At 33.9% G+C, this 17,293-nt stretch overlaps 1 protein-coding gene across 3 annotated transcripts in view; it reads left to right on the forward strand.

The window, feature by feature from the left end:
- LOC117123759 (TPR repeat-containing protein DDB_G0287407-like) overlaps positions 1–16,974 on the forward strand; it is a 41,102-nt gene extending 24,128 nt beyond the window's left edge. For 2 of the 3 annotated variants that reach the window (XM_033269766.1, XM_033269767.1), the window contains exons 11-25: positions 653–792; positions 1,507–1,618; positions 1,860–1,996; positions 2,968–3,142; positions 3,823–3,918; positions 6,215–6,369; positions 6,609–6,696; positions 7,130–7,285; positions 7,510–7,634; positions 9,418–9,562; positions 10,198–10,309; positions 14,390–14,633; positions 15,298–15,505; positions 15,734–15,958; positions 16,355–16,974. In XM_033269766.1, coding sequence (XP_033125657.1) covers positions 653–792; positions 1,507–1,618; positions 1,860–1,996; positions 2,968–3,142; positions 3,823–3,918; positions 6,215–6,369; positions 6,609–6,696; positions 7,130–7,285; positions 7,510–7,634; positions 9,418–9,562; positions 10,198–10,309; positions 14,390–14,633; positions 15,298–15,505; positions 15,734–15,958; positions 16,355–16,393 — 2,157 coding nt within the window. In that variant the 3' untranslated portion in view covers positions 16,394–16,974. The remainder of the gene's footprint in view (positions 1–652; positions 793–1,506; positions 1,619–1,859; positions 1,997–2,967; positions 3,143–3,822; positions 3,919–6,214; positions 6,370–6,608; positions 6,697–7,129; positions 7,286–7,509; positions 7,635–9,417; positions 9,563–10,197; positions 10,310–14,389; positions 14,634–15,297; positions 15,506–15,733; positions 15,959–16,354) is intronic. The other variant, XM_033269768.1, reaches the window with a different exon arrangement.
- The last annotated feature ends 319 nt before the right edge of the window (positions 16,975–17,293 follow it).

The following is a 17,293-nucleotide window of genomic DNA, read 5'->3' on the forward strand; positions in this document are numbered from 1 at the left end:
TATATATATATATATAAATCAAGATAGCTGTTAACACTGTTAATAAATATATCATGCAATATTTTTTTGCATGGCAAGAGTTTATGAGTTAACTACAAATATAATAACAATAATAAATAGAGATAAAGTAAAATGACAATATAGAAATTATAGTGAATAATGAGGAACAAATTTAAAAAAGACAATATTAGATTTACCTAATATGATATAAGTGTTATTTAGCAAAGGCTGTTTCCACTAAATGTATGCTTCCTTCTTTTTGAGAAGCTGCATTGTGAGGGCAGAGTTCAATATGGAGACACAGTTTTCATTGATCAGTTGTTTGCAATGATTGGAAATGTTCAAGCGTTTTAACTGTTAAGTATTCCTGAACGTGTGTTTTAAAGTTTAAAGGCTTGTTTTGCTGACATAGCAAACATTACAGCCTGCACATAAAAATACAAGTAGAGACCAATGGGATAAGATCTTTGAAAGAAAACAGTTTTTAAATTTTTAATGAAAAGAAAAAACCAAATTCAAATTCACATCATTGCAATATTGTAGATAATGCACAAATACTTTTACAGGCAACTTTAGAAAATGAACCAACATTATGGCAGTATAAACATATTTTGTTTTGTGATTGTTGAATCGTTTTGTTCTTGTTCTGCAGATTATGTGTTGCATTTGGGCTTCACACGATGGTATATCTGAGAATGAAATCAAGGTGATTGCCAAAGTCAGCGATCAGGAATGGTCGCAAATATTTTTTGCTGCTGAGTCTTTTTTAATTGAAAGCTCAGGTCTATACAGGTACAGTATATTACCATTCATAGAAAATTTTAATTCATAATTTAAAAGCAAAGTTTCTTATTATATAATATTAATGTACTTTGTTGCACTCATTTTGATTAATGTATTGTAGTTGGATTTATATAGTGTGTTTATACCAAAGTCTCAAAATGCTTGAGGTGTGGACTACTGAACTTGCTTCTCCCCTGAAGGTCTGTTCATGTCTGAGCTACCTGAGCTACTAAATAATAATAATAATAATAGTGTAGTTTTATATAGCGCACATATCCATCTAATGTAAGATGCTCTGGGCTCTTGATGTGTGGACTAGGAAATCGATCAATGACTTTCTTTGCCCCTAAGGGTCCCTTCGTGTCTGTGCTACCTGGTAACCCGGTACCACAGTGAGATAGATGAATCAAACTCATCATACCAGAGCACCCAAATCTACATGCGCATCCTCATATTTCTTTTCACTTACTTGAGATATTGAGGTTTTACCAGCAGTGAATGTGTTATTGTGGTATTTGTGAAAGCCATGTGGTGTGTGAGAAGGATGTTTCATAAGGGAAACTGGACATTTGATATTTTAGCCACATTCACATGCACATTAATCCAACATAGTTTCTAATTTTTTTTCCTTTGGTCCATAGCTTTGGTGCAGCTATTCAAAAGAGAAAACATATTCTTTAGAATAATTTATTTTTATACAAAATTACTGTTTTTACTTTTCAGGTTTGCTTATCCTGAGCTGTCATCCGCTGTAGAAAGCAGATACTGTCAGAATACTAATGATGGCCACAAACATAAAGAAAAGCTAATCAATCACTTTTGTGCTGTCCTCAATGTAAGATGAATATTTTTCCAATCATGGCATGTTGAAGATTTCTTTTATTTTCTTTGTTTCATAAGGTTAACTCAAAGTAGAGACAGTTGTTAATCATGAAAGCTCTCATCTTTTTTTTATCCTTATGTGATAGCTGCGATTTACTTACCAGCAAAGTTTTGAATCTTTGAAATATAAGATGATTGTTGGGTTTATTGAATGTCTCCTTCATAACCTTGCAATCATATTTGTATCTTCACAGAGGCTGAGCCATAGGTTTGACAGCAAGGTTCCTGTACGAATCTTACAAGAGCTGCCAAGTCTACTGATGTCTGCAGGCACAACTGAGGACCTCCAGAATTTCCTTTTACACCCTGCTGTTTTCTACACACTCCAAAGGTGCAAAAAATGTATAATTTTTTTTGTTGTAAAAAATAATAGCATAAATTCATTATCTATGTGAAGATACATACTAGATGGAAGACATATATTTTTGTGAATCGAGTGCTGAGCGGTAAGGCAGGGGTGCCTTTTACTAGAGCATTAACATTGACGCTGGTTTGAGCCGCCTCCTTGCTTAGGGTTCGGTTGGTGAAACTGGGTCTTCTTCGATAAGGACTTCAAGTGGAGGTCCAGTGTACACATCTGCTGTAGCTTGTGTGCACTTAAATTGAATCTTTGAAAGAGTAAGGGGTTACCCTGAAGCTATGGTTTATTTTAGCCACTGCCACTATGGAATGATGTGAACATGTAGCTACTATAAGTGCCTCTTTACGGTGGCTAGGCACAGACCATGCCCATATGCAATTCAGCATAATCACGACGCTGCAAGTAATAGGTTATTCTCCTACTGTATCTTTACCTTTACCTGTTATCAATTTTTTCTAAGAAATCTGTAAGAAGGTAGAAACAAGTGGCTCATCAAACTACAATAAATTTTAAGTGGACAGGCATGAGTGAACCCACTTGTCCGACGCCCGGGACAAGTGTTTTTTACGGTCGGACAACAAGAATTTTAGGAACCACTTGTCCGTGGACAAGCACTTTTAGAATAGGCTACTGTACTTCACCATGTGTTTATATAAAAAGTCCGCCTCTTGACAATACGCAGCATATTTTATTAACAAATTGTCGGGTAATTCCAGCACGTACCTGACTTAATACTCTGTCCAGATTATCAAATTTTCTTTGACAAAAACTGCTATATGCCCATATAGAGTCATGATATACCTATATATAGTCATAATGTGATGTCATTATGACCATATTTAGGCAATGTCACATTTTGTTTTTGTCAAATAAAGTTTGATAATCTGGGCCGGGCTTTAGAATGTGAACCATTAAATTCATTTCTTGTTTGATTTTCCTAGTGGTGAAAGCAGTGCTTATGACCTTATCAGCTACTGGAATTCGACTGGACTTTCAGGAGACAAGGTCATGTCATCTTACATGAAGATGGTTGACGACCAATCAGTTCTTCTCTACCTTGACAATCTGGAGATTGGTTCAGGTGAAAGTGACTCACCAGCAAAGCAGGTAAAAATGGTTTGTTATAATGCTATTATTTTTTTTTGATATTGACAGATGACACAGTATATATTTTTGGCTTAGTTAAAAAAAAACCTCAAATATAATTTAATCATATACAGTAATATTATTTGTAGCAGTAGCAATAACAATTATGGTGTAAGTATATACTGAAACTTTCAATTAAAAGAAAACCAAAATGGTTTAACATTGCCCGATTCTTGTTAATCGATGCAGATGTTGTAAAGTTCACAATTATGATCTGATATTAGATTAGATTTATTTGATTTAATTTGATACCATACATTATTTAAACAGCATAAAAAATTTCAGAAAGAGATGAACATTAAGAAATAAACATGGTATCAGGTATTGCCCTGTAAATCCCAAGAATGGGATTCACATCCTCTCGAGGGGTCTGGTACTATAGCCTGGTGTTTTGACTATTGATATTATTATCACAACTCTTTATTCTAGGAATGGAAGATCTTTGACTCTCAACTTGGGAGAGATTTAAAAAACAAATTGTTTTAAATGTAATGCTAATTCATGGAAATTTATGCATATTCATGCAAATTGTTAATAACTGTATTCATCACTTTAGAATTTGAAGCAGGGCTTTCATTTATAAGCAAGATTTTTTTTGGTGAAATATGTCAAGATGATTTTAACTTTATTGGCATCTATTTCTCTTTCAGTTGATACCACTTGTAAATGCAGTTGCAGACTTTTTACAGTTAGCAGGTCACATGACCTGCCAGGAAACTCCTCTGTTGAGGGTGCTACGACTGCATGTGAGTAATGGTAATACCCACAGTTTATGTGGTTCTAATTCTATAATTGATGAATGGTGCAATACATTATTTTATCCTGGTTGTTAGGTCTATTAATTCTTGCAGTGTGCAACCGTTCTCTGCTGTCTAGCAGTATGGTTGGGCTGTAGCCCACAGACTTGGTCAACTTTACCTCAGGAACAGTGTTTTTTGTATTAGCAGGCAGGCTATGTATGTTTGGTGTATATGGATATGAAATATTCAAATTTCTAAATAGTTATATATTGTAGGACATTGAGAACATGTTTTGGGTATTTGAAAATACCAATACTCATATTGTTGACGACTTTGCAACTGGATTACGGGACAGAATATCAAGTTGTGAATTATCTGGGAAAAAAATGCTTCATATTTGAAAGAAAGGTGTTGTTAACAAATAAGTAAATAAAAATAAATAGGTATGATGGAATTAACAATCTTAAATATTTGATAATAGTTAAAGTAATATTATAATATTAAATTACACGCCGTAGCTAGTGATACGGTACCATGTTTCTACTTCCATTTGCTATAGAGGTACGGTAAATGGCATAATACGTCACCATCACCCAATGAAGTGCCTGAAGTGCATGATGTCATCTTTCAAGACTAGCATGGCAGATCACCCACGATGAGCAGTGAAAAGTGAACAATGTTCTTTACTGGGTATTAGAACATGATTAACATGGCAAAAAGTACAATACTGTACTTTAGTACTGTCATCGATAAATAAGCGTATGGTTCCACTCAGTAAGAGTCATATCATAGGCCTATAGCCATATCAAACAAGGACTGAATCCTATACCAAAATCTTGGGAGGCCTGGGCCTTGCTTAGATTCTTTGTCTGGCAGTGGCCCTGCTCTAGTGAGATCGATCTGTGGTGTCATATATCAGTCTGTTTGGGTGAACTGACTCCCAGTCAATTGTTTTTTTCACTTTTTTTCACATGCTCTCCCGGTTTACAAAGAAAACTGCATAGGCGTACTTATAATACAGTATATTAATTTGTCTTTTTTTGCAATAAAATACTAGGAATAACCTCAATATTGTTGTCTTTCAATATTTTGCTCAGCCTAGTGGTGCAGTCTGTCTGAACTCATTTTAAAATGAAGGTTAATAATTATTACGACTATAAGGAATAGTGACGTAGTTGGACCATACCTTACGTTCAATTACTAGAAATAAATTTACAGTTGCTAAACTACCGGCATAGTAATTTTTTGTATTTATGCTCAAGTGTTGAATCCAGATTTTGTATTTTGTAAATAGGCCACAGCAAATGAGACATTGGTCCATATAGACATAGCCACACAAGACAAGCAATTCTATCAAACACACAAGTTAAAATCAATAATTTATTATTTAATACATATAAGAATCATGAGATTTACCCCTACAATACCTTACATTAAATAGCTAAAGGCAAGGTTTCAGGAAGCTAGGTTATAATACTGAATATTTACATAGCCTCCGTTGCTGTTATGGTACTTTCCCCCAATTGTAAACATTGTTCGGCTATAATCCAGATTGAGAAAATGAGACCAGAGACTAGTAAGTGAAGAGGTTAAGCAAGGCCTGGGCTTGCGTCAAAAGGTTGGTATTGAGGATTCAGGCCTTGCTTGATATAGCTATAGAATGACTCTTATTACTGCAGTGGAACCCTTACACCTATTTATCGATGACAGTATTATAAGAAAAATACTGTACTCTCTGCCTAGCTAATCATGTGCTAATCTAGTACTCGCTAATCACACAGCTCACACTGTGGGCGATTGCCGATCTGCAATATGCCATTGCCGGTCTTGAAAGGTGATGTCCCACACATTTCGGCACTTCGTTGGGCAATGGTCACTTACAATTTCATTTACCTTACCTTTAGCAAATGGAAGTAGATATATGGTACCATATCTGTAGCTACAGCGTAAATTATATCAAGCTGTGAATTACCAGGAAAAAAATGCTTTGCGTTTGAAAAGAAAAGTGCTATAAAGATAAGCAAATAAATAAAGTAAAGTAAATAAATAAATAGAAATAAATTTAATAATAATATTACCAGTCTTTAAATATTTTATTATAATTGTTTTGTGTGTTTTATTGTGGATTTCGTAAGTTTTTATGTGAGGGGACTCCCAATGAAAATCAGCCTTGTTGAGTGTGGCTTCATGGAAAAAAAAAAGAAAAGAAATACATTATTTTTATTTGGTTAGTTAAATGAAGAGATAAAGTTTGATTTTCAACTTTGTTGAAATTTTTGTTTTTTTGTTTAATTTTTTTTAGGAGACTGTATATGGGGAGGATACAAAACATAGAGACAGTGATGTCTTGGACCAATATTGCATCATCAACAATAAGCTAGCCTGTGCCTATGCAAGTGCTGAGAAATTCCAGTTAGCAGAGAAATACCATCTGAGGATTCTAGCACTGAGAGAAAAGTAAGTGAATGGGGAGGGGAGGCTATAAAAATGGCAGTCCAGTAAGTCTGGGAGAGGCGTTCCAAACTAAGACGAAGTCTAGGGCATCTGGTCACTGCTCCAACAAAAATGTCTCTCCCCACACATATGGTGAGGTTAGCAGGAAAACCTTTTTCTTGTTTGAGTCTTTGGAAGATACTTAATTATATAATAATAATTTTTAAAATGAGTAAATAGTTTTATGAAATATTTTTTTACAGATACATTGATAAACTTGGAAAGGCATCTTTGGCGGCAACAATCAATAACTTGGCATTCATAGATTATCGCCAAGGCAACCTTCAGAAGGTAAACATACTCGTATAGGCATCATGGTGTTTTACGGAACTGCTCTGTTTATGAATTAAAAAAATAAAATGTGATGCACCACTATGAAGTAAACAGAGCTATAATGCACTTTGCTGCAAATTGAGATGAAAATTCAAAACAATCTGAACACTAAATTTTGGTAGGAATATATATTATTGTTATAATATTTATAGTGAATTTGTTGCTTTAATATAAAACCAACAAATCATTTTAAACAAGTTTTTAACAAGTTACTTTTGAAGGCATTTATTTTCAAATTCTGTTTAAAATAAAGAATAATACACTAATTCATAAAAAAACGTATTATTTTTATTAAATAAATAAATAATACAATTTTTATTATTTATTATTTAAATGAATGTGACATATCCTGTAGTACAATTATAATCTCTAATTTTTTTTTTTCCAAAAGGCCCATGAACTTTTCTCTAGGGCATTGCAACTACAAACGGAAAATGGTGGACGGAATGAAAGGTGTCTGGCTGAGAGCCACAACAATCTTGGACAAATAGAAGCTCAGATGGGCCAATATGAACAGGGTTCTAAACACCTTGAAAAAGCACTAGAGGTAAATTTATGAAGGGTGATGATAATTCAGAACAACCTAGATATAAAAATGGTAATAAGGAATATATAATTGATACATAAAAAGCATGAAAACTACCAAATATATTATTGAAGCCTTATGAAAGTGATTAGATAGTTTTCTCTTATTTATCAATTACTCATGCGTTTATCTTGCTTTTTCTCGGTCTAGGAATTGATTGAACATATCTATTTTTTAATATACAGATTTATGAAGAGCTCTACTATGGTAGTTTGCCCCCAAATGTGGGAGGGACATTGTTGAACTTGGCCATGTCGTATGTTCGTCTACCAGATAAAAGTGTTGATGAAATCTGCAAAATTTTTCAGAGGTACAGTATAATTTCTCAATTGCTCTATATCAGGGGTGGGCATAAAAATCGGTCGGAGGGCCAAAGTGAACATTTGATTCAACACCGAGGGCCGCACCCAAACTTTGATGTTCCAGTGAGCTTCCAAAAACCTCCAATCACTGCTTTTACATCACCTTTATTCTCAGTTTTAATGTTACTTTTGACATATTATTGGTGTCGGGCCGTAAAAAACAAGTTCTTTTCTAGCCAATTTTGATTGGCAGGCCGCAAACATAGGCTTTTACTTCATTGTCGTGGGCCGCAAAAAAATCGTTGATGAGCCGTATGCGGCCCGCGGGCCGCACTTTTCCCACCTGTGCTCTATATGTTTTTTAGTAGTAAAATTTTGGATGTTATTTGCGCTTGAGTTTAAAAGTTAGAGTTTCGAGGTTATCATTTTCATAGAGAAAGATTTGTAGGCAGCCATTTGTTTAACTTTCGAGTCAAAGAAAAAACATGATGGTGTAGTTTGCCTCACTGATCTCTACTGTAATAGTTGGATTGCTCATTGGCTGGTTTTAGTGAAAATTTTTGAACCTTTACCGTGATTTTCACTTGGACAAGGCACTTTACCCACATTTGTGTTTGTGTATAAATGGGTACCTGGTAAGATGATGTGACAACAAATGTTTTAGTACAGTAGAACCTTGTTTTTACGTACCTCAGTTATACGAACCCTCGGTTTTACGTACGCCTCATATCGACGATGAGGTAATCAAAAACCACGAAATTATTCAAAACAAACAGCCCTTTTCAGAGCCACCATAAGTAATTATTACTACTTATTATTTCAATACTATAACAATAAACAAACCATATGCAAGTTATATACATTAAACAGCAACGTTGATTGATACCGGGCTGTTATAATCTAAAACCTCGTGAACTGAGCAAGACGAACAACTACCGATGGTGCTCAAAATAGTTGCTTTCCTCCTTAGCTCTGTGTGGAAAACTCGTCTGGTCGAATTTTCTACGCGAAGCTGGGTAGGCATAATTTCGTACACGAATGCTAATTGGTTGGCTTTCCCAGTGCGGTGCACGTGGCTGCTGTTTCGCATACACGATCGCTAATTGGTTGGCTCGCCCAGTGCAGTGCACATGTTTTAGTTTGTCTCAGCGGCCCAGACAACACCACAGTTTAGAATAGCCATGAAGAGGAATTCCCAAGTTTACATTTGTTGTATAGGTAATCTTACAATATTTTCATGTTTCTTTAGTTAAGTAAAAGATATAAAATGATGAATTAATACACTACACACATGGTTTTATTTGAACACTTTATTATGACATCATAAAATGATGAATAAAAACAGTAAACACTAAGTTTTTTTTCATAGGCCTAGAGACAAGGTCTAGCCTAGGTAACATCGTTCGTCCGTTCATAACATAAGCCTACATTTATTGAGTGTTACATATGTATTGGGTCAAAGGTCACCACAAATTTAACCCAACCTCAATTTTACGAATCCCTGCGGTCCCGTACCGTACGTAAAATCGAGGTTCTGCTATATTGGCATTTAATTGCAAAGCACACCTAAGAAATAATGCCGACTGGTTTGATTATGTGTCCAATTACCAGGGGTAATGTAATAACACTGCCACCGCCTTGTATCCCTTGGCAAAAGGCGCACTAAGTATAAATCCCTGTACTATTATTATTATTCCTTTTGTAAAACATACTGATTCAGTCTGTGAACACTGATTTAAATCTCAATATTCTTAACTGAATAAATAGAACAATGAACATTCCTGCTTTCAGGTCTGTTGACATTCGTCGAAATGCCTTTGGTGAAGAGCATCCAGATGTTGCGGAGTCACTGATGTCATATGGCGCTCAGATGATGAGAATGGACCTGAACGATAAAGCACTTGAAATGACTCTTCAAGCACTACAAGTGTTCAAGGTATTAATAAATATATATTGCATTAAAAGTACATGCCAATAGCAGAAATAAGAAGAAAAGAGTACTGTGATAAAGTGGAGATAATACAAATATTGACTTCTCTAGATTCGGGGAATGGTGAAATCTATAGCCCCTCTACCGTTCCCCGAATCTAGAGTAGTCAATATTTGTTTTATATCCTCATACATATATTCTATGAGACCTAAAAAGTAATGAAAAGAGTATGTACACACCACGTAAGCCTAGGCTTACTTCTTAGGGCTAGGCGATCAAAAGGCCAATCTCTCCCAGCATCATAGATTTTGCTTCCCCTTTACCGTTGGTGCATATCATAAATTAATAGAACGTCTGTGGTATGGAGACCGTAGCCTATCTTCCCGAGGGCGGCCCTCGAGAAAATAGGCTAGGGTCTCCACATTTTTGCTCCTTTGGCAATGTTCATTCGGTGAACTTTCTGTGCATCTTGGGTAACTTTACCGAGGAGAGTAATATGCAGTGGATCACACTGTTGAGTTTATTTTGTCCAAAGTGACCTGCTGCATGGGTAGTTTGGCCAAAATTGAGAATGCAGTGTGAACAGGTGTTTTGAGTTTTACTTAATACCTTGTGTGTATCTACTTTTTTGGCTTTGTTAGAGATGCCATGGAGATGAACATCAGGATACAGTGAAAGCATTAGAAAACGTTGCCATATCATATATGAACTTGCAGGACATGGCCAACGCACACACATACTACCAAAATGCAGGTAACAAATTTTAGCTTCCCCAAAGATCAAAGCTTCTCGACCTTATTGTATGCAGCTATGTTCTGGTGCTGGACATTTTTTGTTTATAAGACATAGACTTGCCAGACTGCTCATTCTTACAGCCACATAAAAAAAAAATACATACAAAAGTACATACTGTATATAAAACAACAAAGTCATATAAAGATACAATTTGTACAAACATTACAATTTAAAAATGAATGGAATTTTAATTGTTTTATATTTATTAATTTATTTTTTTGTGCAATTTATGTCATCAACTAAAGTATAAAGATATAAAATTAAAATATAAGATACGGTAATATCAAATAGCAATTAGAAATTAGCAATATTTTGTATTAGTATAAGAGATATAAATATTCAAATTTAAAATGGAAATTAACATGAAAATTTACAATACAGTTGTCAAACTTACTAATGAATTATTGCCCAAAATTCATTTTTTCTGGTATGTTGCTCAAAATTTTTTTTTTTCAGGCAAATAGACTTATTTTTTCAACCACTATTCAGTTGAACATTAAGAAACAGATAGGATCTTGGGCACTTGCTTACTTTAAAATGGGAACATGGCAAGAAAACATTAATTTACATACATTACAAAAAAAAAAACATTGAAATTGTTCACAAAATTTGTTTAAAATTTTGTGAAAAGATGAATGGATATACTAAAGGAATCCAGTGGAATTTGACAACCATGAAAACTCCAAATAGAAGTGACTGGAGAAGTGCATTATGAACCGGTATGGGAAAAACTGCGACTTGCATCTGATGTGGAAATGACAGTATAAACAATTACTTTAGTTGTTATACAAAATATGGAAAAAAAATGTCTAGAAAAAAAAGGGAAAAAATATGTGGATATTGGAATTTTTAGCGAGTTAGGGATAAATAAGAAAAATGAGCATACAGTACATTTACATTATGAAATTGTGGTGGCACAAAAAATTAGAAATGGTGGCGGAGTAGCAGTGTTAAAGATGGTACAGTATATGTAGCTAAAGAACAAGAGGAGCAAATATATTGGATTAATTGTCACCAATCTAGCTGATTATTTTCAATGCACTGGAGCAGTGCATGCTCCATTTGGATTAAGAGACCATGCAGCAATATGTTGGAAACCAAAGCCTGAGTTAGTTGGAAGCATGGTAACTAAGCGAATCTAATATAAGCGCTTTTGGCAGGTGGATTACAACTAAAGAGTGGCATGACCTTATTAACACGAATGATATAAATTCAAAGTTAAATTCAAAGTTAGCAACGTACCTACCAAATAAATTGCCCCCACCTACGTTAACATTTTGGGATGTGTACAACTGTTTAAAGAAACTCAATTGCAATAAGTCCACAGCTTCCGGCGATCTTTTCCCCAATTAATAAAAATTTTCGCATTCCAATTAGCTGTACTCTTAGGGAATATTTTTAATAATTCACTTGCAATTGGAAAGGTACCGACAAGATGGAAAAAGGCCGCTATCACACCCATTCCCAAGTAGAATGGTACTATAAGTCTTAATCAAATTTGTCCTATTTCCATTACTTACATGAATTTATGTTAGGGTACTTGAAGGCTTTATTATGAATTAGTTATGTCCACAGATAGCCCCATATCTTGATGAAAGACAATTTGGTAATTGCAAGAAGTTTTCTACTAGTCATTACCTTACTAACCTAATGTATTTCATTCACCATGGTTTGGATTTGCCAAATAGCATTGCTACCCTTGTAGCAATCGATTACAGGAAAGCATTCGATCTAATAGACCACACAATTGCTGTAAACAAACTGATCGACATCGGTGCACAACGTGAATTAATCCCTTGGATATGTGATTTTCTTTCGGAAAGGAAACAACGTGTTTCATATAAGGGTGGTTTCTCTGAATGGCAATGAATAATTTGGGGTGTACCACAAGGTATGAAACTGGGACCAATGATTTTTCAAGTTCTAGTTAATGACTCTCTTAGTAATTATGATAACCGCTGGAAGTACGTAGACGATTTAATTTTGCGTGAGGTATAAAAAAAATGAGTTGTCTACTTTAAAGAACAGTTAAATGAACTCTCGCATGCTCAACTGAAAACAAAATTGACAATCCATCCAGAAAGAAGTAAATGTATGAATATCTCTTTTACTAAAATTGTACCTGATTTCCAAATCCTAACTATTATTAATAATCATGTAAGTAAAGTAAATCAAATAAAATTATTAGAAGTTACTTTGAGCAATAATCTAAAGTGGGATGCCCACAGAAATGAAGTGTTGTGAAAGTCAGACAGGCATTTATACATGCTTAAAACATTTATACATGTTTTAAGCATGTACATGCTTAAAAAAGTTTGGTATGCCTATCAATCAACTTAGACAAATTTATATATCGTTTATTAGGCCTATCACAGAATTTGCTAGCCCAGTGTGGCACACATCCGTGACTACAAATCAAATCAAATGAGTTAGAGATGATACAAAAAAGAATTTTAAAAATAATTTTTGGCCAAGATTATGTTTCATATCCTATTGCATTACAAGCCTTAATCTTAACGCGATTAGACGAGAGAAGAGATGAACTTTTGATGAAATTTGCTAAAACCATAAATGATATTATTCCAAACGCTATTAGAAAACGTAGATGAGAAATAAGTAAAAGAACCCTAAGAAATAATGGGAAGATTGAGGAATAGTTTTGCCATACAGAACGATTTAAATAATCCTCTTTCTCATCAATCTGTAAATTACTAAATAAATGATTTTTTTACTTGAATTGTTTTTTTAAATAATGAAATTAAAATGTGTAAATAAAATTATTTATAACCAATTTAAATATTTATCTCAATGTAAAAATTTCAAATTCGTAATTATTGTAACTTTTGTATTTTGTACTTATAGCTTTTTAATATTTTTGAGGTAGCGTTTTACTTTTTCTATATGAAGTTTTTGTAATTTCTGTGTTTTTACTAATTTTATCTAATTATATATGATTTTAATTTTTAATGTCAAATTTTGTTAATATTTATCAATTCAGCTTTGTGCTGCCACGAAATATATTTTTATGTGAATAAATAAATAACTCTAAATTTTGAAAGATTCATTCAAATGCATCATGTGAAAAATTAACTGAGCTCTTCTTATCAAGTCTGTCACAAGTTTATACTCCGTGGAGATGCTGATTTAGTTATAAAAACTCAACATTACAATCCTCGTGTTTAGTGGTAAATGGATTGGTAGGAACAGGGCCGCGATGTGAACGCTCCCTTCTTGATAGTTTTATAATTCTACCAAGTACCCATTTAACTCCAAGGTTGAAAGATTAATTGAAATGCAGCATGTGCAAGCCAACCTAAAAGATTTGATATGCGTGAGAGACTATACCAGTTGGTTGGGTGGGGTGGGGGGGGAGTGTGTCCGCCAAGGCCCCCACCAGGATTCTGGGGCAGAACCGACAATCTGAGCATTTTTAAGCGTTTTCAACCGATTTCAGGGAGTGTTTGTTGATAATCCCATGTCCTTAAAAATATTTTTAATAAAGCATGTACAATTCAAGTTTCAATGTAGGCCTATGTCTAATTTAAGCACCCGAACTATGTAAGCCACAAACATTTATACAGGAAAAAGAAAGTTTCTTGATAAATTGAATCTCGAAAGAAAGCTTTCTAATAACCCAAATCACTGCATGTCCATTTTTTAAATATTTTTAATAACACCGATTTTTTCTAATTTTAAATACATTTTCCCCTGAATTTGTGAAAATTTGTTATCAAGAATAAACTTGTGCTAAATGCATGACAAATTTTTGATTATGTATGTGTTTCTGCAAAGTACATGTTTCATTCAAAAACACTTTGAAATTATAGATGGTTGGTAACTATGCATGTGAAAAATTAATTGAGTAATTTCATACTTTAGGAGTAATGTACCAAGTACTCAGTACGGAATCTAACCCATGACCTCCAGATAACTAACTTGGTGTCATAACCACTAGACCACCAAGCTTCTGCTTAGTGACTAGTGTTAAATCCGATCCCCAATTTACATTTCCAACAAAATTTTTTTCTCGATCTAAAGGTGAAATTTTAGAAAAACAAGGGCGTCTGAACATGTCTGCTCCAGGTCTGAACAATGCTATGATCCAACATTATTACAATACTGGCGACTATGCTAATGCCAAACGATCGTTGCTACGCGTTCTACAAACAGATTTTGCAACGGATCAGCATTTCTCAGTGTTTGCATTAACACTACAGCAACTCCCACCAGAAGAACAAACCAACGTCATGGGTAAATACTCTGTTGATGCAGGTTTACGCAAGTGAGTATTACTAATAAGCAATGAATATGTTGCAGGAAAAAATAAAACATAATGCTTAAAAAAGAATGACCGTTTGGACTACATCTTAGTATCATATGTTCAAGTTGTAAAAATGAGGAACATTATGCTTATATTGTTTGAAGGTTTGCATGGCGAAGTAATATTAACAGTATGCTCATTAATCTATGAGTATAAAATTAAAAAAAACATGTTACGATACAATATGATACTTTTTATTGTCATTTAAAAAACATAGTAAAAATTAAATTTGTGCTGTTAGTGGTGTAATTGCAGGTCCTTATCCCTTATTTCAAGTGTACATCCACTGTCAACATATAAATGCATATAATGTCTTGAATTGAAATCAATATAATATTAATATTTTAAACTAACAGTATGTAAGGATGTTATTGAAATTTTTCCAACTCGTATCTTTAAGACCAGAAACATAATAAATACAGAAGTCATAAGCTATTAAAAAAGTTATAATAAAAAGTAGGCAATTAATGTATTCAATTGAATCAATTTTATACTTACTTGATGGTATTGATATCTTGTACTGGTATAAATATTTTATTTTTTATTTTTTTATCCATTTCATAATACATTAATAAAAACATAGGTAATAGCGGAATATGAACAATTTCATCTGAATTTTTTTTAGATTTCCTAACAGTCAACAACTACTTGGTATCAAGATACGGGAGCTCTCACCAACGGGTGACGCTGACACGTTGCTTAGTTACCTAACCGCTGGTGAATTTGATGCCTCCGTCTATAGCTATTGCTATTCTGAGTTCGTCAAAAATGAGCAAAGAGAGAATGGCATAAAGATCCTAGAATCTGCTGCAGAGAAATTTCCAGATGATGTGGTAAGGCATCTCTCACACCAGGTCCTGTTGTAAGGGAGCTTTAGATTTGCACGACGACGTAACGCTAGAATGGATTCACTCATCCTTGACTCCTTGACCATTCTACGTTTCTGCACAACAGAGATTCGGGCCATATGCTAATGCAACTTTTAATAACTTCCAGTGCAAAGCATACACATTTGTCTATGTTGTTATCAGTTTTAAAATACCCTTTTCAATCTTTTACAGATAATTTTAGAAAACCTTGCGAAATGGCATGCATTTTATAATGATTACGCCTCAGCAATTGCAGTTCTAGATTCAGCGAGGTCTGTAGATCCAGAAGATCTTAATTTACTGTTGCTTCATGGCAGGTTACATGCATTGTCTGGTAACATGAACTCAGCAAAGGCTGTCTTTAAAAGTGGCCTAGACAGTGCCAGGGAAAAAGATGCAACAGATATGATTGAAACAGTAAGTTAATATCAAAACTCAGATATGATTGGTGGATTGGAGAATTAATGTGACACATGGTGACAACTGATGTCTACACTATTATGAGTTTTATGTATTAATACCTGGCTGCCGTGTATGGGTGTGATATGACAATCATGAACATAGGGAGGTAGAGTGGCAACAGGCTGTGTTAAAAAAGCCTTAGTTGGGCGGGCAGGGGGTGGGGGAGCGCAAGAATGAAAGATGGCAAAAGGGCTAACTTGCAAGGGGCTGTGTGGCAGTGGATTGAGTAGTAAAGGCTGGTTGGCAAAAGCCTGGATGAAGGTGGCAACTGGCCTTGACTGCAATGAGCCTAAAGAACCTCGAATTCATATATATGTTACAAATAAAGTATACTTTCTTCCATCACTATAGTTTTCAACAATGTTAAATGGATTGGAAGGCTTAGAGTAGAATTATGCAGTCAAACTGTTGAATGGACATCTTTTACAATACCCGGTCTAGAAATTCAACAACTCATCTGAGCAAGACTATCAAGATAGGTATACATCTTTACAGAGGTATGGTATAGTGTCAGTGACAACATTCAAACTAAGATGTGGTCTGCTAGAGCTTGCCATACCTGGATGTTGATAAAATCCCTGTAATATTAGATTTCACACTTTACCGCATATATTACTTCATTTTTTCCCCAGAAAAGAATAGATTTTATATTTAATTTAACAAGTATGAATATCAGCCTCCACAAAATAGACATGTATTTCACAATTAAAAAATAAAATAAATTCTCAATGGAAATTTTCAAATAATTTTACAAATTTTATCAAACTCAGGGTACACAAAATGTTATAGTTTTAATCAATTTAATCTTAAGTTGTTAAAAAAAAATGTGTGTGTGTATATATAAGAAATTTTATTGTATCTTTTACTCAATGAGTACATAATATACAAAAAAATATAAGATAACATCAGACATGACAAGAGTGGGGGTAATTACGACATAAAAAATCCATCTTTTACATTTCACTTAATATTTGTATAATAATGGAAACATTAAATGATAGGCATTAGAAGTTTAATAGGATGGAAATGGGTAGTGTAGGGAATTATAGTGTTTAAAACATAATGTTTAAATGGTTATTTATATATTTATTTTTATTTATTCAGTACAACAACATGAAATTACAAACAGCAGCCAAGACTAAAATGAATCGTGTTACAATTAATCAAATAGACAAATTAAAAAAACATCAACATTTACTAAAAAAATGCATTTAAAATATATATTATACATATAAATGTATATATATATATATATATATGTATATACATGTATATATATATGTATATACA

This window comes from Anneissia japonica, unplaced genomic scaffold (genome assembly GCF_011630105.1).
Source record: "Anneissia japonica isolate Jap-2015-1 unplaced genomic scaffold, ASM1163010v1 scaffold7096_len229077_cov162, whole genome shotgun sequence".
NCBI classification, from domain to species: domain Eukaryota; kingdom Metazoa; phylum Echinodermata; class Crinoidea; order Comatulida; family Comatulidae; genus Anneissia; species Anneissia japonica.